The sequence below is a fragment of the Hemicordylus capensis genome, chromosome 5, assembly GCF_027244095.1.
Source record: "Hemicordylus capensis ecotype Gifberg chromosome 5, rHemCap1.1.pri, whole genome shotgun sequence".
Classification (NCBI taxonomy): Eukaryota; Metazoa; Chordata; class Lepidosauria; order Squamata; family Cordylidae; genus Hemicordylus; species Hemicordylus capensis.
The window spans coordinates 14805140-14831072 of NC_069661.1; the positions used below are offsets into that span (position 1 = coordinate 14805140).

The following is a 25933-nucleotide window of genomic DNA, read 5'->3' on the forward strand; positions in this document are numbered from 1 at the left end:
TGTGCTTCTGTGTCCCTGACTGATAGCTGTCCATTCACTGCTTGAGAGCCTTTGGGAGGCAGACGGTCCCTCTGCTGAACAGCCCTTACAGTTAAGTTCTTGTTAATGTCTTGCCTAAATCGGCCTCCGTTTTTATTTCAACGCACTGGTCCTAGCCCTGCCCTCTGAACTTAGCAGCAGAGAACAAGTCTAGTCCTCCTCCTCAGGGGACAGCCCTTCAGACATCTGAAGATAGCTATTGCACCTTATTCTTCTCCTCTGCAGGCTAAACATACGAATATGATGAATAGTTATATACTGCTTTCCAACAAGAGTTCCCAAAGTGGTTTAGATAGATAGATAGATAGATAGATAGATAGATAGATAGATAGATAGATAGATAGAACTAGCTGGGCTGAGCACAAAGCATCTGTGCCTCCGGCCAGCCAGCCCACCCACTCGCCTCCGCCACCTTCCCCCGCTAGCCGCCTTTTTCTCCCCCCCTTCTGCTGCTTTCTGGCTGGCCGGACACCAGCTTCTTCTCTCTCCCACCCGCCGGCTCCTTCTCCTGTCCACCACCGCTTTCTGGCTGGCCGCTGGCCGGCTGCCACTGCCGCCATTTTCTTTTCCCCCACTCCTCCCATGGCTGGCTGGCAGTCCCAAGAGCTGCCAAACATGGGATTAGCCACAGGTATGTCATAGAAAATTATATATAAGGAAGATGGTTCCCTGTCCCCAAAGGGCTCACAATCTTAGAAAAGACACATAAGACAGCCACAGGAGGGGTGCTGTGCTGGGGATGGACAGGGCCAGTTGCTTTCCCCCTGCTCAGTAAAGAGAATCACCACTTTAAAAGGTTCCTCTTGCTAGGAATTTCCCAGCTCTTTCAGCTGTTCCTCATAGGATTTGGTTTCCAGACCCCTCTCCATCTTGGTTGCTCTCTTCTGAATCTGTTCCTTCAGACCTTCTCCTTTCAACTCATTCCCTCAGAGCTTCAGACAGGTCCATAATAGGTCCCCTCACATGATTCACCCCACTCTGTTCCACTGTTGTCAAGATCCCTTGGGATCCACGACACACACTTTCTGCCCTCCCTCTGAAAGTCACGGCCTCTGCTGTCCATAACCCCTACTATTTGATGGAATGAGCCATTTCATGCTAAATAAACACCATGCCACCACATGTGGTAAGGACATGCATGTGCCACCAGCGCGCATGTCCCATCTGGCCCCCCCCACATGCTTTTCATTAATACTATTTGAACTAGTTCTTCTAACGTTTCTAGAGGGGTAGTTCAGACAGACGCCACCCCCCTCTGCTGATTATGTATGAAGAAGAATATCTATACACCACTTTTCAACAAAGGTTCCCAAAGCAGTTTACATAGAGAAATTAAAATAAAAATACAAGTGGATCCCTGTCCCCAAAGGGCTCACAATCTAAAAAGAAACATAAGATAGACACCAGCAACAGCCATTGGAGGGATGCTGTGCTGGGGATGGATAGGGCCCGTTGCTCTCCCCCTGCTCAGTAAAGAGAATTGCCACTTTAAAAATGTGCCTCTGTGCTCAGTTAAAGGTAAAGTCGATTTTGCCATCAAGTCGATTGTGCCATCAAGTCGATTTTGATTCCAGGCGCCCGGAGAGCCCTGTGGTTTTCTTAGCAGCGGGGAAGGTGCCTCACTGTGGCTGGAGCAAAGGACGTGCATCCTCACAATGCACCCTGATCATGTGTGGTGAACTGGGCCAATGAAGTATTCTCCAAACTGGCCTGGAGGCCACTAGGATAATTTGCAGGCCAAATGAGCCACTTTCACATCGGACGAGCCCTGTCCAAAGAATTCATGAGATACTTGTTTGTGCAGTTCCATACAACCAAAATGTTTATCTACATGCTACGCTTTAAAACCAGTTGAACAGGCAGGACTATTTCCCCCACAAACACACATTCCTCGAAACCTGGTCATTATAAATCTGTTTAAAACTTGTTTGGGAGTAGATGTACCTCAAGCTTTCCATTTGCTGACTGGGCTTTACCCAGTGTGCTGAACTCTTCTAATGACTTCATCTACATTTTTCCTAAATAGGGAATGGAACTTAAGATCGGAATTCTTAGAATTTGTGTCTTGTGGGGGGAAATTCCAAAGATGCCTGCTTCCTAACCCACTGATGCTGAAAGATGTTGATTTCCATGAAAGGGGGTGGGATCCTGTAATAAGTACAGAGGGAGGGGCAGGCGGCCGAGGTCAACTGCCTGGAGGATGCTGGGCTTGGGAGTCACCAGGCATTCCAGTTACTCTTACAGTTAAAATGCTTTTACAAGGTTTGAAGAAGCATTTGTTTTTCTTTGCTGATCTATGGCATGAATACATGCAGACTTACTGATCCATGTGCAACAGTTTATGGTCTTGTATGACAAAGAAATTCTGCATGCAGACCATACATCAAAGGCAGAAAAGGGGCTACAAATGCAATAAAAAATAAGGTATTCAAACAAATGGGAGGGGGTACCCAAGGTGGACACCTTAAGTGGTGCAGCAGGGAAATGCTTCACTAACAAGCAGAAGGTTGCCGGTTCGAATCTCCCTTGGTACTATATCGGGCAGTAGGGATGTGCACGAACCGGTTCGGAGGCCATGTTGGAGGCCTCCGAACCGGTTTGGAACCGGACCGGTCCGGCGGTCCGGCACTGAGGGGGGTCTATCTTTAAGGGCGGTGGGGGGGGTAGTACTTACCCCTCCCGCCGCTCTTCCCCCTCTGGCGCTGCATTTAGGATTGAAGTTTTGGGGGCGGCAGCGTTCCTCCCTGCCGCCCCTGCCCCCGTCGTTGCCCGGAAGTTGCGTAAATACGAGCACGCATGCACCCGTCGCGGCTGCGCGCTGCAACGGGCACATGCGTGCTCGTATTTACGCGACTTCCGGGCAACGACGGTGGCAGGGGTGGCAGGGAGGAACGCTGCCGCCCCCAAAACTTCAATCCTAAATGCAGCGCCGGAGGGGGAAGAGTGGCGGGAGGGGTAAGTACTACCCCCCCGCCCTTAAAGGTAGACCCCCCTCAATGCCGGACAGTGCCGCAGTAGTTCCATGCACACCACTATCGGGCAGCAGTGATACAGGAAGATGCTAAAAGGTATCATCTCATACTGTGCGGGTGGAGGCAATGGTAACCCCCTCCTGTATTCTACCAAAGAAAACCACAGGGCTCTGTGGGCGCCAGGAGTCGAAATTGACTTGACGGCACACTTTACCTTTTTGCCCAAGGTGGAGTAGGAGCTAGGGTACCATTTGATCTAAGGAGGGGGCCGTGGCTCAATAGTTCCAAGTTCACAACCTGGCATCTCAGTTAATAATAATTAAACTACATTTTAATCCCATTTCCCCTCCCAAAACATTCAGGAAGGTATATGTGATTGTTTCCCCCTCCTCTTTTGATCCTCACAACAGTCCTGCAAGGTGGATTAGGTTGAGAGATTGTGAGAGGCCCAAAGATACTCAGTGACTGAACATGGATTTGAACCCAAATAATCCTGGTTCAGGCTCTCCAAACACTATACCAACATCCTCTTTCCTAAAAGGACTTCCAGTTAGTGGAGCTGGGAAAGGCCTGAAGAGCTACTGCCTGCCTCCAAACAATGTTGGACTACAACTCCCACCATCCCTAACTATTGGCCCCTGTGATGGGAATTATGGGAGTTGTAGTCCCACAATGCCTGGAAGGCCAAAGTTGTCCAGCCCTGGAGCAGATGGTAAAACTAGATAGACCAGTGGTCTGACTTGGTGTAAGGCAACAACTTCATATGTTTTTGTTTGTTTAACACATTTCTATACACCCCCATATACAAGTCCCTGGGCAGTTCACAATCTGTAACAAAATGACTGACTGACTGACTAAAAAGACCACAATTGAAACATTAACACAATTAACTGGCCCTATCCACCCCCAGCACAGTACCTCCAGTGACTGTTGCTGGTGTCTATCTTACGTTTCTTTTTAGATTGTGAGCCCTTTGGGGACAGGGAGTTATAGAAATCGAATGAATGAATAAAAATAAATAAAATAAAATAATAAAAATTAAACCAGTGTAAAATACAGATTAAAAATCTCTAAAATTTAAAACTTTAAAACTATAAATTAAAAGCCTGACAAAATAGGTATTTTTCAGGTCCTTAAAAACATCCAGAGAAGGGGAGGTTCTAATTTCTTTTTTTTCCCCCAAATTCATTTTTTATTAATTTTAACAATAGCAATATTGTTATTCATTACAAATACACACATAAAAGATAGACTTCCCGCTCACATTTCTTCGTGAATCATCAACTATAAGATTTGGGAGGTTCTAATTTCATTAGGAAGTGTATTCCAAAGTCCTGAGACAATCCTAGAAAAGGCCCAGTTTCAAGTCACCACCAACCAAGCCGGTAGCAACCACAACTGGACCTCCCCAGATTATTTTAATAGGTGGCAGGTTTCACGAAGAAGAAGGTGTTCTCTTAAATACTTTGGACCCAAGCTGTTTAGGGCTTTATAGGCAATAACCAGCACTTTGTATTTCACCTGGAAACTTACTGGTAGCCAGTGCAGTAAAATGGGTGTTACATGATCTCTTCGAGTAATCCCGGAGACCAACCAGGCTGTTGCATTCTTTACCAGCTGCAGTTTCCAGACAGTGTACAAAGGCAGCCCAACGTAAAGCACATTGCAGTAGTCAAGTCTGGATGTTACCAGCATATGCAGCACTGTTTTAAGGTAATTTATCTCCAGAAATGGATGTTGCTGGCATATCAGCCGAAGCTGATAGAAAGCCCTCCTGGCCACTGCCTCAACCTGAGAGACTAATCCCCTGATGATCTCTCTTAGCAGGTTCATGTAGATGTTAAAAAACATTGGACATAGAATGGAGCCCTGTGGGACCCATACAACTGCTCTCACTTTGCAGAGCAACAACCTCCAAGTGACACCATCTGGAACCTACTCGAAGTAGGAGTGGAATCACTGCAAAGCAGTGGCCCTCCCCAACCCTTTCAAGCACCCCAGAAGGATACCATGGCTGATGGTATCAAAAGCTGCCGAGGGATCCAAAAGGATCAACAGAGTCACACTCCCCCTGTCAATTCCTAATGGAGATCATCCAACAGGCCAACCAAGGCTGCCTTGACCCCATAGGGGAGGTTTAACCAGTGTCTTCATGCCTGATAAATAAAACTAGAACCATTTGAGCCGAGGGAATGAAAGGGCAAAAGAAAAATGTAAATACATCAAAATAATACCTGTCACCAATCTGCAGCCAATGTAGATCGGCGATTTCCTTAAAATGCTAGCATCTCCCCGCCAGCCTCTGCAAAAAGGGATGCATGCTCCTCTGTCCTCTAGCTGTCTCTATGGTCCAGCTTTCTCTGGATGTCTGCCATGAGTCTAGTGCAGAAAAAGCGCAGAATGTGGCACTGTGCACAGCATTCAGTTTCCTGAGCAGCTCTGCTCTCATGTTCTATAGCAAGCAAGTTTCTAGCCCTTATGGCTTCAAAGCTGCATGTGGGCAATGCCTGCTGAACTCTTAGAAGCCAGAGTGGGGAGTAAGCTTCTCGCTGGGTGCATGGCTTCAGTGCCCTGCATAGCTTCTTGTCCTGCCCCATGACTAGCAAAACCAGAAAAAAATTATGCAAAACTGGGGGAAATGATTTGTGTTCATTGGCATAATTCTGCATTTTAACGATCTGGCATGATTTGTTCTGAACGTCTTTACTACTTTTCATAATTTAGTGAAGAAATTACCGAACAAATCATACCAGATCATAAAAATGCAGAATTATGACAATTAACACAAATCAAGCAGGCTGTCAATTTGCATAATTCATGCATGTCTCAAAAATCTGTGTTTCTTGGGACAGAATTTGGGCTGCCTGGTCACAGAATTTTAATTTTAATTTTTTTTTTTTTTAAAAAAAGCAAGAACACTCAGGCCTCATTGTAACTTTATGGATGTTTTTAATATGCTGTTTCTTCTCCAGTCTTGCCCTTGTTCTCCTCTTTTATGTTCTCGTCCTTGCTTTCCCCAACCACCACCAACTGTTCCTCCCTCATAGAAGACTACAAGCACAGTTCTGATATTATAACATTCTCCATTGGGAAGGCCAACCTTGGATTATAACTAACTAGTCTGTATGCAGCCAGTGTTATCATTTTGACGCAAAATATTTTTGCATATGAGGCCTTAGCCACAAAACCACAGAAGTGAAGCCTTCTTCCCAGAATGCAGCTGGTAATCTAACTGGATTGCATTACACAGTGGCAACAGCTTTTGTGACTCCAGCAGTCTGGTTCAAAGTACTTTTATCACTGATCCGCTCTTTTTAAGATTGAAATTTGTGAGAGGTCGTCATTTCCCCCTGTATAATGTCTCCCTCCCCCCCCAAAAAACCTGACAAACAGGACATTGGGAACAGCTGTAGGGAGTATTAGCAGCTTTTTAATTTGGCTTCCAGGGTACAAATGGGATGTCCTCATAGGCAAGCACTCAATCAAAGCGACTCCTATCTCATTAGGAACTGTTTGGACAAAGAGGGTTCATCTTCAGTTGAAAAGCCAGCTGCAACCAATATTCATCTGAAAGCACAGAATCCAGTCAGCACGCAAACACGTTCCTAACCCCAAGGCAATCTCTTTAAAAAGCGACTCAGAGTGCTGGCATGGGGGTGCTGGCCTATAATTTAGAGCCACCTGTTTGCATAAAGGTAAAGTGTGCTGTCGAGTTGGTGTCGACTCCTGGCGACCACAGAGCCCAGTGGTTGTCTTTGGTAGAATACAGGAGGAGTTTACCATTGGCTCCTCCTGCGCAGTACGAGATGATGCCTTTCAGCATCTTCCTATATCGCTGCTGCCCGATATCGTACCAGCGGGGATTTGAACCGGCAACCTCTGGTCTGATAATCATGTCATTTCCCCGCTGAGCCATTAGGTGGCTATAGACTATATAGGAATGGGTCATATTTTTGTCATGCATGGGAAAACCAGCCCTATAAGAGGTGCCAGGAGCCAGCTGTGTGATGTGTGAAACTTGGGTGGGCTAGGCCACCTTCCCACCATCTTGTCTTGCGTTTGCCATAGTTTTACAAAATGGCTGCCACATGATGGGTGGGAAGGCAAGACAGTTGATACAAAACTAGCCCTCTGCCAGAGTCTTGGCCTGTGTTTCAGTTTAACCATCATGAATAGACTTTCAGAGGGTTTATTGGGGGGCAGGGGGGTGATGAATGGTTGATCTTGTTATATATGATGATACCTGGGGGCAGGGGAGATAAGTGTGGAGATACAAAGCATGCATTCTGCCACTGAGCTGTGGTCCCTTCCCTTCACCATGCCTCATGGTAGGGCTGCATTGGATATGTTTCTAATTCAGGGTTCTCAAACTTGGGCCCCCCGAAATAATTTGTTGAACTACAACTTCCATCATCCCCTACCATGGTGACTGATGGGCCTAGTAGCTGGGGATAATGGGAGTTGTAATCTAAGACATCTGGGAATCCAAACAGAGATGTGGGGTAGAAATTCCTACTTGGCTAATTGAAAAACCTTTGAGATACAGTGAGCGGAAATGAATATGGTGGAGGTCTTTTGTTTTGTTATTTACTGTATAAATAGGTGAAATAACATGCCAAATCAGATCAGTCTATGTCATCAGAAAAATCTGCATAGTATTTGGGGGGGGGGCTTGCAGATTTTATGCAAATTAGAGTTAATCTGCATAGGTATTTGCATGGAAAAATTTCCAATTCAAAGTTTTCTGGAAAACCCACATCTCTGGATTCAAGTCTGAGAACTCCTGTCCTTACCCATGTGAAAACTGAGACTCTCTACCTCACAGGAGACCTTATAAATAATGGAAATCGCAACAGGATCTGAAATGGGATTCTTGTATTTCAGCTACAAGCCCATTGTGGAGTACATAGATGCCCAGTTTGAAGCCTACCTGCAGGAAGAGCTGAAGATCAAGCGCTCACTGTTTAATTATCATGACACCAGGGTCCACGCCTGCTTGTATTTCATCGCACCTACTGGACACTCGCTGAAATCTCTCGATCTGGTCACCATGAAAAAGCTCGATAGTAAGGTATACTGCGTCTCACTTGGTTGAGATGGGACATCTGATCTTACCTTGCTGATTACAGAATTGTTAGTAGATTTCTATTCTGGGGAGCAATGGAGTAAAAAAAGGGGAACCTTGTTACTCATGAATGCCAAGCGGCTTTTGGGCCCCAGAGTCATCCAATGAAACTGATGGGCAGAACGTAAGATTCAGACTGATGGAGGGAAGTGTTTCTTCAAACAGTGCATCATTAATGCATGGGATTTGCTGCCACAGGATATGGCAGTGGCCACTAGTTTAGATGGTTTAAGAGGGAATCCACGGGATGTCACTGGTTAATCAAGATGGCTGTGTAGATACTTCATGTTTAGAGGCAATATACCTCTGACTACCAGGCAGAGGGCAAATAGGATGTGGGTCATCTTCACAGCCCTGTTTGTGAGTTTGCAGAGCAGTGTTCCCCCTAAGGCATGCGCATGTGTGCGTGCTCACATGTTTTTTGATGTCCACTCAATTAATTTTAGATCCCGCTCAGGTTGAATCAGGAAGGCCCCACTCTGAATGTACATGCACACAACTCCTGCTGCCCAGAACAAAACTCATTCTGCAAATTGATGAAAAAAATTAGAGGGAACGCTGTTGCAGAGGCTGCTGGCTGGCTGCGGCAGGAAATTGAATGCTGCCCTACAAGGACCTTTTGGCAATTCTTACGTCTAACCTGTACTCGGGTGTCAAGTTGGACTTTTAGTAGTGAACATATTTATTGGCCCCTGCAGCTGGAAATGTCAGTTGCAGGAGATAATATTTTGTACATTGGGGGAAAATAAGACTAGTTCCTTCCATCAGCAGCGTCTTCTAGCCAATTGGGTTGATCAAAAGCCATGCTATTGCTTGTTTCAGACAGTCTAAATCAGGGTTTCTTACCCTTGGGCCCCCAGATGTGGTTGGACTACAACTCCCAGAATCCCCAGCCACAAAGGCCATGTCTGGGGATTCTGGGAGTTGTAGTCCAACATCTCTTCACCCAAGCCTTTTCAGCTTTTTAAATTTGTAGGTTTTAATTTTATGCTGTTTTTAAATTGTTAAACTGTTTTAACCTTTTATATTTGTTTTAATTATTTTTATGTCACTGTTAACCACCCAGAGATGACGGTTTGGGCGGTATAGAAGTTAAATAAATAAATAAACAGACAGACAGACAAACATCTGGGGGCCCAAGGTTAAGAAACCCTGGTCTAAATTATGCAAGTTTCAGAATGGGAAGAGGGAACTCTACCTTACCCACTCCAAAAGGGCTTAATTTTGCTTAATTTTCGGGTCATAAGAACAGCCCTGCTGGATCAGGCCCAAGGCTCATGTAATCCAGCATCCTGTTTCGCACAGTGGCCCACCAGATGCCTCTGGGAAGCCCACAGGCAAGAGGTATGTGCATGCTCTCTCTCCGGCTGTTACTCCCCTGCAGCTAGTACTCAGAGGCATCCTGCAACTGGTACTCAGAGGCATCCTGCCTCTGAGGCTGGAGGTGGCCTATAGCCCTCAGACTAGTAGACACTGATATACTTCTCCTCTATGAATTTATCAAAACCCCTCTTGAAGCCACCCAGGCTGTTGGCTGTCACCACATCTTGTGGCAGAGAATTCCATACTTTGATTATGTGCTGTGTGAAAAAGTACTTCCTTTTGTCAGACCTAAATTTATTGGTAATCAATTTCATAGGATGACCCCAGGTTCTAATGTTATGCAAGAGGGAGAAGAATTTCTCTCTATCAACCTTTTCCACACCCTGCAGGATTTTATAGATTCTTCTTTGCCTAGAGATTTGTGGAAAATAAAGCCTACAATTTTGGCACAAGTTTTTTTGCTTTTCTTCCAAATTAGGATTAGCAGCATCCTTAGGAAGGAACGAGTTTATATAATATAAGAGGATTTTCAAGCACTGTCTGTATTTAAAAATCTCTTGGTTTCTGGGTCAGTATTAACTGCATCTTTACGAGCTGCTTTTTAGAAGCCCTCTGTTTTTATGGAAGGGGTTTCTCCTAAACGGCCTTGAACCACTGTTGGAACCATTGAAGGGGATGGGTCTGTAGCTCAGAGGCAGAACATCTGCTTTGCACACAGAAGGTCCTTGGTTCAGTCCCTAGCATCACTAGGTAGGGCTGGGACAGACACCTGCCTGAAGCCCTGGAGAGCTTCAGTGAAGACATTACTGAGCTAGATGGACCAGTGTTCTGGGAGAGCTGGTCTTGTGGTAGCAAACATGACTTGTCCCCTTAGCTAAGCAGGGTCTGCCCTGGTTGCATATGAAAAGGGAGACTAGAAGTGTGAGCACTGGAAGATATTCCCCTCAAGGGATGGAACCGCTCAGCTGAAGGTTCCAAGTTCCCTCCCTGGCTTCTCCAAGATAGGGCTGAGAGAGATTCCTGCCTGCAACTTTAGAGAAGCTGCTGCCAGTCTGTGAAGACAATACTGAGCTAGATAGACCAGTGGTCTGACTCAGTATATGGCAGCTTCCTAAGTTCCTATGACTCAGTGGAAGGCAGCTTCCTAAGTTGCTATGGATTACATAGCAGAAGGAGTGAAAAAATGGCTCCCTGTCCCCAAAGAGCTCACACGCTTAAAAAAAGATAAACACAATGGAATAGCAGCAATAGCTGTGCTGGGCTGAATGAGAATTTAATGGGTTGAATAATGTATTGCAATTACAAGGAATCAGTTTCAGGCTAAACCTTAGAAGGAGTTTCCTCAGTGTAAGAGCCGTTGTCTCCTGCAGTGGTGGGTTCTCCTTGGCTAAAGGTTATTGCTTTCCTCCTGGTAAATCTAAGGAGAGCTACTGCTTTAAGAGGTGCCTTTTGACTGAGGTGCCCTTTGGCTTCCTGTCCATGGCCTCTCAGAAACAAGAAAAGAAACGTCATGTTCTTTTGCATAGGCAGGCGTGACTTCTATTTATGAATACCCCCCGTTACTCTTTAATGAAAATGGTCAGATCTTTTCTCTCTTGCTGCAAGCTTGAGTAATTTAAACAAGAAGGAGAAGCAAGAATCTAAAATATTGCTCTCAAAAGGTTTGCAGTTCACAGCTAGGCATTTTTGATGGGGTCTTAATGTGCTGCCATTTTAAAACCAAAGTTTCATTAACTGGAAAAGCAAACTTTTCATGTTTACTGAGCACAAAACAGGTTATTTTGTGTGGCATTAATTTTGCATAGTTGGCTCTGGCAGATAGGTGACATAATGGGCAACCCTCAGAGACAGCCTTACTGTGACGTAAGGTGAGGCATCCACCTGGTGTGACAGATGCTGAGTGCCATTAAGGCCAGAATGGGGGCTGACATTCGAATTTGTGTTTTGGCTCTTTTATGAACTCATGGGGCTTCCTTCTTAGGCAAGCCACACACGTCCTCTGCCTCTTCATCTTCACTGAGAGAGAGAAATGTTACTTTCTTGTCTTGATGGGTTATTCTAAAGATAAAAACAAGCTAAAATATGTCAAGGGCTGCGGGTGCTTTAAAAGAGCTACAGAACTGTGAAATACTATCTCACTTATGCCTTGCATCAACCCAGGGCGACCTTTTCATGAGGCAAGGTGAGACAGTCACTTCAGGCAGGAGATTCTTGCGGCGCCTGCAAGGCAGCAAAATCTCCCTCCCCCCCGCCCATTGCCGGTCACCATCAGAGCAGCTCTTTGGGACTGAGCTGACCCTTGCAAACTTTGCAAGGCGCAGTTCTCCTCATGCTCCTTGCAAATCTTGCATGAGGAGAGAAGAGGGGGCTGTGGGCCACCTTCCTTGCTCCCCATGCTCAAAGCTTGCAAGGGTTGCTTTTGAAAATTCGAAAATGTTCAAAACTAGAGATGTGGGCCAAGGCAGCATTTTGTTGTGTCTCACCTCCAATAACCTGGGCTGTCCCTGCAGCAATTCCCCACCAAATCAAGAGCATGGAAAGCCAATGCTCTGGTTCTGCATGGACTCTAGGCGCAACTTCCAGTGAGGGTGGATAGGTGAAAAGCTTTTCCCCACTGCATCCTGTTCTTCTCTAAGGAGCTCCTGCTTGCCTTTGGGGGACACCCTCTGGCCTCCCCCTCCACAAGCCTCTGGGGCAGCGTGATGACTGTGCTTGTTTTGCATTGCAGGTGAACATTATCCCCATCATAGCCAAAGCGGACACGATTGCCAAAAACGAGCTGCATAAATTCAAGAGCAAGATCATGAGCGAGCTGGTTAGCAACGGAGTCCAGATCTATCAGTTCCCGACAGACGAAGAGACGGTGGCTGAGATCAATGCAACGATGAGTGTAAGTCTTGAGTTCCTTTCCTCCATCTGCGTCCTTGCAAGAGAGGCTTTTTGGATGCAGTGCAGCCTCTCTTATTCCTCAGCTGAATGCCACCTTGATTGCAGCCTAGAATGGCCAGCTGGCCAGTCCAGAACTAGCTGGCCAAGGATGGTCCCTCCGTTGTTCCCATTTCTTCACTCCCCCTTTTGAATAAGAGGTTGCCTGGGCTTGTATGCATCAGTGGTACGGATCTGAGATTCTTGCTCCTTGATGCCTTAGGGGCTGTTTATTGGACTCTTCAGCTCTGCTGGCTGAATAAGAACAGCCCTGCTGGATCAAGCCCACCTAGTCCAGCAACTTGTTTCCCACAGTGGCCTACCAGCTGCCTCTGAGAAGCCCACAAGCAGGAAGCGAAGGCATGCCCTCTCTCCTGCCATTGCTCCCCTGCAATGGGTATTCAGAGGCATCCTACCTCTGAACCTGGAGGTTGCCTGCAGCCATAAAGACTAGTAGCCATTGATAGACCTGCCCTCCATGAATTTAAGCCCCCTTTGAAGCCATCAAAGCTGGTGGCCACCTCCACATCCTGTGGCAGGGAATTCCGCAGATCAATTATGCACTGTGTGAAGAAGCACTCCTATCTATCTATCTATCTATCTATCTATCTATCTATCTATCTATCTATCTAACTATCTATCTATCTAACTATCTATCTATCACATTTTTATATCGCCCCAAACACGCGTTCTCTAGGTCGTTTACAAAACAATAAAAATCAATAAAAAGATTAACACATTAAAATTTAAAATGTTAAAACTATTAAAAGACAATTCAAACACAGTTAAAACAATGTCTAATTAAAAGCCTGGGTGAACAAATGTGTCTTGATTGCCTTTTAAAAAGTTGTAAGAGATGGGGAGGCTCTTATTTCAGCAGGAAGTGTGTTCCAAAGCCTTGGGGCAGCAATGGAGAAGGCCCGTCCCTGAGTAGCCACCAGACGAGCCAGTGGCAACTGCAGACGAACCTCTCCAGATGATCTCAATGGGCAGTGTGTTTCATAGCGAAGAAGGCATTCTCTTAAATACCCAGGGCCCAAGCTGTTTAGGGCTTTATAGGTTATAACCAAAACCTACCTTGTACTTTGCCTGGAAACTTATCGGCAGCCAGTGTAAATCTTTTAAGATGGGAGTGATATGGTCTCTCCGAGATGACCCAGAGACCAATCTGGCTGCCGCATTCTGGACTAACTGCAGTTTCCGGACTACGTACAAAGACAGCCCCACATAGAGTGCTTTGCAGTAGTCAAGTCTGGAGGTGACCCGCAGATGTACTACTGTCGGTGGTCCAACACAAATAGCAACTACTTTTGCTGGTCCTAAATTTCCTGGCAGTTCAGTTTCATGGGATGACACCTTGTGAGGGTGACTGAATGGTTAAAATGTGTAAATAGGTGTCTGACCTGGATTAAGTGACCTTTGGGAGGTATTCAAGCCTCACACTCGGTCCTTGTTGCGGTGTGGAGTGGAGACTGAGCCAGCTCCGGTACGCTTGACAAGATGGAAATGCCAGAGAGGGAAAGGGAGGCGACACGCTTGCTTCAGCCACAGAAATGTCATCGCGGCAGCTGTCTCGCAGCCTGGAACTGAGAGGAGGTTTCTCTCCACCCATCTGCCCAGTTCTTGTCTCTGGGCCCAGAACTGGGCATGGCCTTTCCCCCAAATGCAAACCAGCCCTTCAGCACTGCATGCAATGTAATGAAAACACCATCTGGATGACTCCCAGGAGGCGGCAACACCGGTCCCGCTTCCTCTTGGCTTTGGCTCCCACTTTTAAACGCACAATATCCTAGCTGGGGAGGGCTCCCAAGTGCATCTTTCATGGCTAACCAGGCTGGGTTGGATGGCTTCTTTTTTAGGCAGAAGGTCAGCTGCTGTTTACTGGCAAATTCCAAACGCTCCAGTATGGTTTTGGGGCTAGGGCTGGACGCTTCGGAAATGCAGGAGGAAATAAAGTGCTGCGTTCTTACCAGGCGTGTGAGTCTGTGTGTTCATGTTTTGCATAGCTGAAAATTCGACAAAGAATTACCTTTTAAGAATATGATCATTTGCATGCAATAGGACTCGAGGCCAAACTCAGCCTCCCAGGGGATGCAGTCTATCCTCTTGAGAGCTTAACTCCAGAGGAAGGAATAAATAGATCCGGTGAACAGCAGGTTCCTGGGTGGAATTTGTCTGGGGCCCTGATCTCCCCTGCCCCGAGCATGCTTGCTCTTCAAGTTGCCCTCCAAGAAGAAGAGAAAACCGGCATAGGGAGCTAAGTGAGACCTCACCACTGGTCCCTCTGGCTCAGGAATTGTCTACACCAGGGGTTCCCAACCTGAGGGCCTCCAGATGTTGCTGAACCGCAACTCCCATCAGCCCCAGCTATAATTTCTTGTGGCTGCGGATGATGGGAGTTGTAGTTCAGCAACATCTGGAGGCCCCCAAGTTGGGAACTCCTGGTTTACACTGACTGGCAGCGGCTCTCCAAGGTTACACACTACCTGAAGGTGGCAGGGATTGAAGACCTCCTGCATGCAAAGCGGACACTCTGCCACTGAGCTGCAGCCCCCTCCCCTAAAGGGACCGGGGGGGTGGATATATAAGCAAATGCATCTAAAACGAATCCCTGGCTCGGTTCACACACCATGGTTGGTGCTAACCATAGTATAGAATTCTAATTGTATTCCTGTTGGGGAACATCCCCCCCCAGCAGATATTTGCCCCCTGAAGTTGGTTTTTGAAGCAAACAGATGCTTCAGGAACAGATGGCAGCTTGGGAGGGGATTTTAAATGGGAAATGGCTCGGTGGGGGGGAGAGATTCATCCCCCCACACACACACACACATATGCTACGGTCACAATCCAGGCTTCCCTGTGACTGATTTTCATCGCAAAAGAGATTTCCAGTCTTCAGGTAGTGTCCAGGGCGCTTTCCTGACTAGACCCTGCAACGGGGTCAGGACGCATCTTGGACGTGTGCTTCCACACTTCCTGTGCCGCGACACCGCAGTCTCTACATGGACAGCAGAGTGCTGTTCACATTTCCAATGCCTTGTTTCGGATTTAATTGCTGCAAAATGGAGCGAAGACGGTATACATCTGGCATGGAAAAGTTGCTGTTTTGTCGGGTTGTCAGTTGCTGCAAGACTGATCCGCCTGCTGTTTCCGTTCCGAATGCGACTTGCCCGAATGGAGGCATTTTGCTGATGATGAGCAGCTAGTGTGGAAAGCACCCTCGTGGCAGGTTCACTGTAACACGGTAGCGGTTCTCAGCCTTGGGTGCCCAGCTGCTGTCGGACTACAGCTCCCCCCCACCCCCTGCCACAGTGGACTTTTGAGATGGGGGGAGTTGCACTCAGACAACGTCCAGCGACCCAAGGTGGTGAATTCATATGGCAGTGTGTAGTTTGGCCCTGAGAGACATCCATGGGTGGGTGTGCATGTGGGTGGTCTTCCTGTCTCCCTGAATCACGGCAGTTTCCCTGTTCCCAATCTGTTTGAAAGGCATGTTTGTGAGGCTTGAGCATGTTCCCTCCAGGGCGGTGTCAGCTGCCTGGTTTGGGGACCTTGGAATGCAGCCAGGCCGTGTGCCTCTGGGCGCCGCCACCCCTTTCCTTCCTCCATTCGCAGAAGCTAATAAAATGGGGTGGGGAGCCGGTGACACCTTGACTTCCTTCCCACCACCCTGCCCCACTCCCTAGGAAATGTGTTTTCAGACCAGCTCGTGCGGCAGACAGTCAGTCCTGAACTGCGCAAGTGAGTGCATAGAAGAGCCAGGGAGGGGGAAGTGAAGGCTGCTGAGCTATTTGTGAGTCATCCTGCTCCCCTGTGGCTGCTCCTTTCCCAGGGCAAGGTTTGGTTCCATCAGCCCATAATGACTAGAAATGCTGCTCAGCCATTTCAGAAGCAAAGTTCATCCAAGCCTTATTCAGTCGTTCTGTTCAACGCATGTCCAGTCTGTGTACGGGGTGTGCATCTCTGGGCACATACAGCAATTTTGACCTTATGTTGGACACACTTATAGCAGTACACTTTCTCTCTGTATTGGGAATGGGCCACTACCCAGATTCACTTTTTAAATGAATGCAGGTACATTCATTCATACAAAACATGTACATGTACAGGTGAAACTCGGAAAATTAGAATATCGTGCAAAAGTCCATTAATTTCAGTAATGCAAATTAAAAGGTGAAACTGATATATGAGACAGACGCATTACATGCAAAGCGAGATAAGTCAAGCCTTAATTTGTTATAATTGTGATGATCATGGCGTACAGCTCATGAAAACCCCAAATCCACAATCTCAGAAAATTAGAATATTACATGGAACCAAGAAGACAAGGATTGAAGAATAGAACAATATCGGACCTCTGAAAAGTATAAGCATGCATATGTATTCAGTACTTGGTTTGGGCCCCTTTTGCAGCAATTACTGCCTCAATGTGGCGTGGCATGGATGCTATCAGCCTGTGGCACTGCTGAGGTGTTATGGAAGACCAGGATGCTTCAATAGCGGCCTTCAGCAATTCTGCATTGTTTGGTCTCATGTCTCTCATCCTTCTCTTGGCAATGCCCCATAGATTCTCTATGGGGTCAGGTCAGGCGAGTTTGCTGGCCAATCAAGCACAGTACACTGTATACTTTTCAGAGGTCCGATATTGTTCTATTCTTCAATCCTTGTCGTCTTGGTTCCATGTAATATTCTAATTTTCTGAGATTGTGGATTTGGGGTTTTCATGAGCTGTACGCCATGATCATCACAATTATAACAAATTAAGGCTTGACTTATCTCGCTTTGCATGTAATGCATCCGTCTCATATATCAGTTTCACCTTTTAATTTGCATTACTGAAATTAATGGACTTTTGCACGATATTCTAATTTTCCGAGTTTCACATGTATACAGACACCTGTTAACATGTACAAAAGAACCTCTCTATCCACATACTCACCACCTACAGATTCGCGTATCTGTGGCTGGGAAATAAGACACCTGACCTCGGCATACGTGGGGGGAGGGTTAAACCTGCGTATCTGCGGGTCGGAGGTCTTTTCCAACCGCCATTTTGAGGAGAAGAGCCATTTTGTGGCTCATTTAAAAACAAAAATTAAACCTGCAGTTTCCTCCAGGTGGTTTTGGAGGAAACTGATTATCTAGACCCATTTCAAACTGGCTTTCAGGTGGGCTATGGGGTGGAGACTACCTTGGTCAGCCTGATAGATGATCTCTAGCTGTGAACTGACAGAGGAAGTGGTCTGTTTGGATCTCTCAGCAGCCTTTGATACTATCGACTATAGTTTCCTTCTGGAAACTTTGAGGGGATTGGGGTGTGGGAGGCACTACTTTGCATTGGTTCCACTCCTACCTCTCAGGCAGATTCCAGATGGTGTCTCTTAGAGACTGTTGTTCTTCAAATCTGAACTTTTGTATGGTGTCCCTCAGGGCTCCATATTGTCTCCGATGTTGTTGAACATCTACATGAAACCACTGGGAGAGATCATCAGGGGATTTAGTGCAGGGTGGTATCAATATGCTGATGACACCCAAATCTATTTCTCCATGTCAGCCTCATCAGAAGAAGGCATAACCTCCTTAATATCTGCCTAGAGGCAGTGATGGCTGGATGAGGAATGAAAAGCTGAGGCTGAATCCAGATAAGACGGAAGTGTGGGGTCGGAACTCGGGAGATGATTTTGATCTGCCTGTTCTGGATGGGGTCACACTTCCCCAGAAGGAACATGTATACAGTCTGGGAGTGTTTCTGGATCCGAACCTCTCCCTGGTGCCCCAGGTTGAGGCAGTGGCCAGAGGTGCTTTCTATCAGCTTAGACTGATATGCCAGCTTTGTCTGTTTATTGAGATGAACAACTTCAAAATGGTGGGGCTGCCTTTATATAGTCCAAAAACTGCAGTTGGTACAGAATGTGGTGGCCAGGATGGTCTCTGGGTAATCTCGGAGAGGCCATTTTACTCCGATGATGAAAGAGCTACACTGGCTGCCAGTAAGTTCCTGGGCAAAATAAAAGTTGCTGGTTATTACCTATAAAGCTTTAAACAACTTAGGCCCTGGGTATTTAAGAGAATGTCATCTTCGCCATGAGCCCCACCGCCTGCTAAGATCCTCTGGAGAGGTCCATCTGCAGTTGCCGCCAACTCATCTGGTGGCTACTCGGGAACGTGCCTTCTCTGTTGCTGCCCCTGGGCTTTGGAACGTGCTCCCTGTTGAAATAAGAGCCTCCCCACCTCTGGCAACTTTTAAAAAGGTGCGGAAGACATATTTGTTCACCCGGGCTTTTAATTAGATGTATGGTTTTTATTAGTTTTTAATGCCGGTTTTTTTGTTCTTTGTTTAATTTGTATTGTTTTAATTGTACAGCATCCAGAGACGTAGGTTTTGGGCAGTATAAAAATAGGTTAAATAAATAAATAAAAATTTTGGTGGAATTTCGGGGGATGGGGAGCATCACTTGACAGTCGAAGGCCCGCAGAGCACAGTAAGGCACTTTATTTGGCTCATTTTTGTGGGGTTTTGCAGCTTTTCAGTACTATTTTTAAAGTCCGTCCCCCTGCAATCCTGTTGACTTCATTATCCGTGGTTTCATTACCTGCGTTAATCTGCGGGAATGGAACCCTCGTGGATAAAGACAGCTCTATTAATACATTATCCAAAAGATGGTATATGCAAGTTCAAGTGTCTAAAACGGGTCTGGAAGTCCTGCCTTGGCCCCTCACTCACCTTCCCCGCCGTGCTGCTCACAGTTATTTTTACATTTTTATTTTATTTTATTTTATTACATTTTATATCCCACTCTTCCTCCAAGGAGCCCAGAACAGTGTACTACATACTTAGGTTTCTCCTCACAACAACCCTGTGAAGTAGGCTAGGCTGAGAGAGAAGTGACTGGCCCAGAGTCAGCCAGCTAGTTTCATGGCTGAATGGGGATTTGAACTCGGGTCTCCCCGGTCTTAGTCTTAGTTAAAGCCATGTTTAAGAACATAAGAACAGTGCTGCTAGATCAGGCCTGAGGCCTGTCTAGTCCAGCATCCTGTTTCACGCAGGGGCCCACCAGATGCCTCTGAGAAGTGCCTGCTGTTGCTCCCTTGCAACTGGTATTAAGAGGCATCTTGCCTCTGAGGTCTGCCTGACGAGGCCAGTGCTGTAACCATGATGGCAAGCATTTCTATGCTCAGGCTAGGGCCTGATCCTAGTTGAACACTCTCACACTTGCTCTGAGTAGCTCCTAACTCTTTCCCATGTCGAGCACATGGGATACCGTAAGCATTAGGCTATACTGAACTGCCTCCAACTATTAATGCTTATTTTATTGCATAATGAAATTCTATGGTTGTAATACATTCCTGGGGAAGGAGGCTATTTCCTTCTGACGCTGCTGCTATTGATTTCCCCTTTCAAAGACTTGGGCTGCATTCCAGAGGTGCTCGAAGATATTTAAATCGGCAAAAGCAGCCCAGTTGCCATTAAATTGTGTGTCCCCCGCCCCCCCCCCCCCGCGCGCACACACACACACACACACACACACACACACTTCTTTTTTCATTTTTCAAAGGAAATAATGTCTGGCAAGAAAACAGAGGACTCTCCTGATCTTTGTCTGGGCTTTGCATTGTAGGTCCACCTCCCGTTTGCGGTTGTTGGTAGCACCGAAGAAGTGAAGATCGGCAACAAGATGGCCAAGGCCAGGCAGTACCCCTGGGGAGTCGTGCAGGGTATGTGGACGAGGGACAAGTCTACTTGTTGGACTTCTCCACTAGTGCAGGGGAAATGTTCCGTTTTGTGAAACGGTGATGTGCATTTGCTGTCCATCTGTTTCTTTGAGTGGCAGGAAAGAGAAGCCAGGAGCATCAAGGTGTAGTGGTTGGGACCCAAAGAGCTGTTTTCAGGTGCACCCAAGACTGCAGTATCTGGTATCTTTCACTCATTCTTGCCCCTTGCTGTGTTACAAGCTGCAACCTGAACCACTCTTGGGGCAGCAGAATGAGTTGCTTGGTTCTTCAGAGCTTGGATTTAAAAAATAAATCAATCCCCCAAATGGTTCTGTAAGCTTTTAGGATCATACAAAATGCTGAGGACACAGGATGAGTGTGTTAGTTAAAAGGGAACAACAACTGGGAAATAGATGACAGGGGTGGCGGGGGGGGGGGATTGTCCTGCTTAGGCTCCTAACAGAGTGTAGTAAATATCGTGGAGGAAGGGGATTGGGGTTGGGGAATGCTGTGAGTTTAACTGTCCTCCCTACACAATTTGGGGAGGTTTCAGGAGAAAAGAAATCACGTGGTTCTTTAGAGTAAAAGCTGAGAAGGACTATTCAGTAACTTGGACTGGATGTCAAACAAGCCACTGGCTCTCAGCCCCAGCTCCTCATCTGTAACAGAGGAATACTGGCCTACCTTGCAGGGTTGCTGTAAGGAAACAATATATCAGAAGCGTCTTTAAGTTCTTAGGGGAAAGCCTTTGGAGTGGTAGAGGAACTGTGACAGTTAAAACAAGTTCTAAGTTTGTAGAGTTAACATCCCTGTTGTATTTCAGATGAAATTAGGCCTTTCATGAGCAGAAAAGGAATTTTGGTGGGTTTGCACAGGAAAGGCTTCCATTGGATTGAGACCTGGTGTAGCTTAGTAGCTAAGAAGCTGTGCTACAAGTCATGAATTTTCCAGTTTGAATCACACTTTTGCCATTAATTCACTAGGTGGATTTAGGCAATCTGCTGCTTCTTGACCTCAGCTGCAGTTTCAGAGCAAAGAATAACCAGTGCAGGGAGAGGAGTACACCAACGGCTCTCCCAGACTAATCACATCAGTGCACCGGAGAAGGACCAATTTTTGACAACCTCCCCTTCTACATGAAGTGCTTTGTGCCACCGGAAAATATGTCCCTGAGGGTTGCGTAGCCCTTGGGGACGTAGTTTCATGTGGCACAGACAGCTTCATGGGGAAGGGGAGGTTGTCCAAAATTGCCCGTTCCCTGCTGCACTGATGCAGCTAGTCTGGAAATGTTGTTGGTCTGCTCCTCTCCCTGCACTGGCACTGAATGTTGGTCAATAATACTTACTTTATGGGGTTTGCAACCAGAGAATGCATGTGAAGTGCTTTGAATGCCTGAAAGGGCTATACAAATGCTGTTACTCAGTCCTGGATTTAAATGGTTGAGGAATCCTCTTCCTTCCTTTTGTGCCCTTGCCCCCATTTATTTTTGCAGTCGAAAATGAAAACCATTGCGACTTTGTGAAGTTGCGTGAAATGCTGATTCGAGTAAACATGGAGGACTTGAGAGAACAGACTCACAGCCGGCACTACGAGCTCTATCGCCGCTGCAAGCTAGAAGAGATGGGGTTCAAAGACACTGACCCTGACAGCAAACCGTTCAGGTAGGAAGGGACAGGTGTGCTGCAGAACCAACAGGTGGGGTGAGCCCACTGCCTTTCAGGACAGAACCATGAGGATGCTCTCATACAAGAATCTGAAAGCTGGTGTTGCATAGTGATGGAGAGATCATGCCAAGCATTGGGAAGTCCCCAGTTTGGATGTTGTCTGCCCCAAACTCACTAGGCCAGGGGTTCTCAAACTTGGGGTTCCAGTTGCTGTTGGTCTATAATCCCAATAATCTTCAAGCCAAAGTGGCCAAAGGCTGGGGGGGGGTGATTAGAGTTGTGGTTGGGGATGATGAGAGCTGTAGTCATGAGAACATAAGAACAGTCCTGCTGGTTCAGGCCCAAGGCCCATCTAGTCCATCATCCTGTTCCACACACTGGCCCACCAGATTCCTCTGAGAAGCACACAGACAAGAGCTGAGGGCATGCCCCGTCTCCTGCTGTTGCTACTGGTGTTCAGAGGCATCCTGCCTCTGAGGCTGAAGGTAGTTGACCGTCAGTAAGACTAGTAGCCATTAATAGACCTGCCCTCCATGAACTTGTCTTTTAAAGCCATCCAAGCTAGTGGCCATCTCCACATCCTGTGCCAGAGAATTCCATAGATTAATCATGTGTTGTGTGAAAAAGTGTTTCCTTTTGTTTGTCCTAGATTTCTCGGCAGGCAGTTTCATGGGACGACCCCTGGTTCTAGTGTTATGGGAGAGGGAGAAAAATTTCTCTCTATCCACTTTCTCCACACCATGCATGATTTTATAGACCTCTATCATGTCTCCCCGCAGTTGTCTTTTTTCTAAACTGAAAAGCCCCAGGTGTTGTCGCCTTGCCTCATAAGGAAGGTGCTCCAGGTCCCTGATCATCTTGGTTGCCCTCTTCTGCACCTTTTCCAGTTCTACATTATGCTTAAAACACAGTGGCCAGAACTGTACGCAGTTCACCACCATGGCCGCATCATAGGTTTGTATAAGGCCATTGCTGAACAACATGTCGGGATCCAAGTCTGAGAACCCCTGAGCTAGACAGCTTCAGTCAGGATGCTCAGTCTTCCCATCTGCAACATTTGGGTTGAGAATAATAATTGATAATTGATTGGTAATTGATAATAATAATAGAATAATAATTGATAATGATCTTGTTTTCAGGGTACTCATAAAGATTACAACAAGACACCGAGGAGCTGTTGAAAGCCCACTCTAAATCAATGTCCTCCTCCCCCCCCCTTTTTTTGCTTAAGGTACACTTTTTAAAATAAAAAAAGATGGGGGCACACTGCCCCCCAGTACAGGTACACACACCCTTTTGCCATCCAACACTGGGGGTGTGCACGAGCTGTTTGCAGTAGTTTGGACCAAATTCGGACCGAACCACCACTCTGTGAACTGGTTCGGTTGGACTGCCTGGCTGGGCTGGTCAAACTAATGAATCAACTCAAACTGGTTTGGAGTAGTTAGCAATTGAACTGCTCGAATTGGCCTGGTTTGCAGAGGACCAGTTCGACCACAAACCGGTCCATGCACACCCCTACCCAACACACACACAGGGACAATGTTTGTTTATTATTCACTAGGAGAGTCAGGGCTTCCTGCTAAGGCAGGGAGTTTAAATTCATGGCTTTTAGAGGCGACTCACTCCTCTTATGCACCAAGCGAAGAGATTTCACAAGATCTTGCAAAGATTTCACACCCTAGTTGTGAGTCCTCATAGAGAAACACAGCAGGCTTTAATAAGCAGGAGATGCTCTTTAGGAACAGCAGTAAAGGTAAAGTGTGCCGTCGGGTTGGTGTCGACTCCTGGCGACCACAGAGCCCCGTGGTTATCTTTGGTAGAATACAGAAGGGGTTTACCATGGCCTCCTCCCATGCAGTGTGAGATGATGCCTTTCAGCATTTTCCTATATCTCTGCTGCCCGATAAGAGATGTTTCCCATAGTCTGGTGTTTCCCATAGTTCCCTAGAGTCTGAGAAACATACCAGTGGGGATTCAAACTGGTAACCTCTGGTTGCCATTTCCCGCTGTGCCATTAGGCAGTAGTTAGTATTTATTCAGCCCTCTGCGTGGCCAGGGCCAGGTAGGTTCTGTGCAACCCACTACTTGTTTCAGTTAGGAAAACTCAGAGAACCCAGAATTATATTGTAGAATGCCCCCCCTTTTAATGATACTTGTATAACAGTAATACAATCACCTTAATTAATTAATTATGTTGGACATGAAGAAGGATGACACACTGAATCCCTGATCTCCCCCCGCCCCCCGGGGGATGAGGCTGTAGCTCAGTGGTTTAAAAAAGTCCAAGATTCAGTCCCTGGCAGCATCTCCAGGTAGGGCTGGGAAAGGGAGGAATCACTGGGAATTGGAAATCATTGGAGTCATTGGAATTGTAAAGGGAGGAGTCCATATAAGAAGCTGCCTTTTATAGAGTCAGATCTAGCTGAGTTACTCTTTTAGGTCACAGACATGCCAGAAATGAGTGCAGAGTAGAAAATGTTTAGTAAAATTACATTGTGACCCAGTAGCCTTTGTAGAATTCCTTGCAATGCTTGCATAGGTACACATACTGGTATCAAAAATATATGCTGGGCGGTGAGCTTTCCTTTCATCTCTGGAACTGCTGCGCAGGCACAGAATTTGATCTCTAGTACAGAGTCCAGCACCTTATGTCTCTCCGTTTTCTTGATGGTTGACTGGATAAATTGGAAAGGCAGGAGTCATTCAACACTCAGCTAGATCTGACTCCATATAAGGCAGTTTCATATATTCAAGAAAACATGCAGGTTGCATTTGGTGGGATCTCAGAAGCTACAAAAACCAGCAGGCGGAAGAAGCTGCCATATATAGAGCCAGATCTAGCTGAGTGTTGAATGACTCCTGCCTTTCCAATTTATCCAGTCAACCATCAAGAAAACAGAGAGATACAAGGTGCTGGACTCTGCACTAGAGATCAAATTCTGTGCCTGCGTAGCAGTTCCAGAGATGAAAGGAAAGCTCACCGCCCAGCATATATTTCTGTTAGCAGTATGTGTACCTATGCAAGCATTGCAAGGAATTCTACAAAGGCTACTGGGTTACAACATAACTTTTACTAAACAATTTCTACTCTGCACTCATTTCTGGCACGTCTGTGACTTAAAAGGGTCACAGAATCCATTCCACTTCACATTTCCAAAATCTTTCCTAGCTGGGTGACTAGATGAGCTACTTGCTCACCAACAGGCAACCAGCGAATCTGATTTACGAGTCTTGTTTATGATCAGTGTCTGTCATCCAAACTAGCACTGCACTAGCAGGAGCTTGCGTTACAGAACAATGTTGCACCTGCACACCCTGCTGTGAAACGTCCACATCCTGTTCTGCTATCTTGTTCCACAAGTGCAACAAGAGCAGAAGTACTTTTTCACCCAGCACATAATTAATCTATGGCATTCTTTGCCATGAGATGTGGTGATGGCCACCAGCTTGGATGGCTTTAAAGGGGGCTTAGACAAATTTATGGAGGACAGGCCTATCAATGGCTCCTAGTCTTGCTGGCTGTGGGCAGGTTCAGAGGCAGGAGGGCTCTGAATACAATTACCAGGGATCAAAGGTGGGAGAGGGGACATGCCTTCATCTCCTGTTTGTGGGCTTCCCAGAGGCACCTGGTGGACCACCATGGGAAATAGGATGCTAGACTAGATAGGCCTTGGGACAGATCCAGCAAGGTGGTTCTTACGTTCTTATGGAAGAGATTGCACCATTTTGAGCATCTCCACAACTTTGTGAAGCTCTATGACCTTCTCGTGTGTGTGTGTGTGCAATTTTTTTCGTTGCACTAGCACATTGTGCTTCCCCCCACCCCACCCGTGTGTTGGGGAGGGGTTGTCTACTTCATTGGGAAGGTGCCAACTTATTTCCTTCCAAGGTATAACATGCCTTTGATTTGTCCACCTCCTCTCCACCTCCTCTCCACCAGAGCCATTTTTACAAGTGATTTGATGAATGACACAAATGGAGGGATGATGTGATGGGAGATGAAGGTCCTTCAAACCCCTCTCTTCTGAGCATGGTGCCTCATCGGTCTGATCTGCCTTGGGTTGCTTTGCCAGTGTTAAACAGTGACAGATGATGTTGGGTTCTTCTTCCCCACCTACCTTCTCCTGTTTTTCTCCCCCGTCCATGTGGCTAAGCAGGTGGCCTTCTCA

The 25933-nt window shown here is 46.6% G+C and overlaps 1 protein-coding gene across 4 annotated transcripts in view; it reads left to right on the forward strand.

Moving 5' to 3' along the window:
• SEPTIN11 (septin 11) overlaps positions 1 to 25933 on the forward strand; it is a 135663-nt gene that overhangs the window by 79771 nt on the left and 29959 nt on the right. For all 4 annotated transcript variants that reach the window (XM_053257949.1, XM_053257950.1, XM_053257948.1 and 1 more), the window contains exons 4-7: positions 7896 to 8082; positions 12188 to 12349; positions 20004 to 20100; positions 21590 to 21758. In XM_053257949.1, the coding sequence (XP_053113924.1) occupies positions 7896 to 8082; positions 12188 to 12349; positions 20004 to 20100; positions 21590 to 21758 (615 nt within the window). The remainder of the gene's footprint in view (positions 1 to 7895; positions 8083 to 12187; positions 12350 to 20003; positions 20101 to 21589; positions 21759 to 25933) is intronic.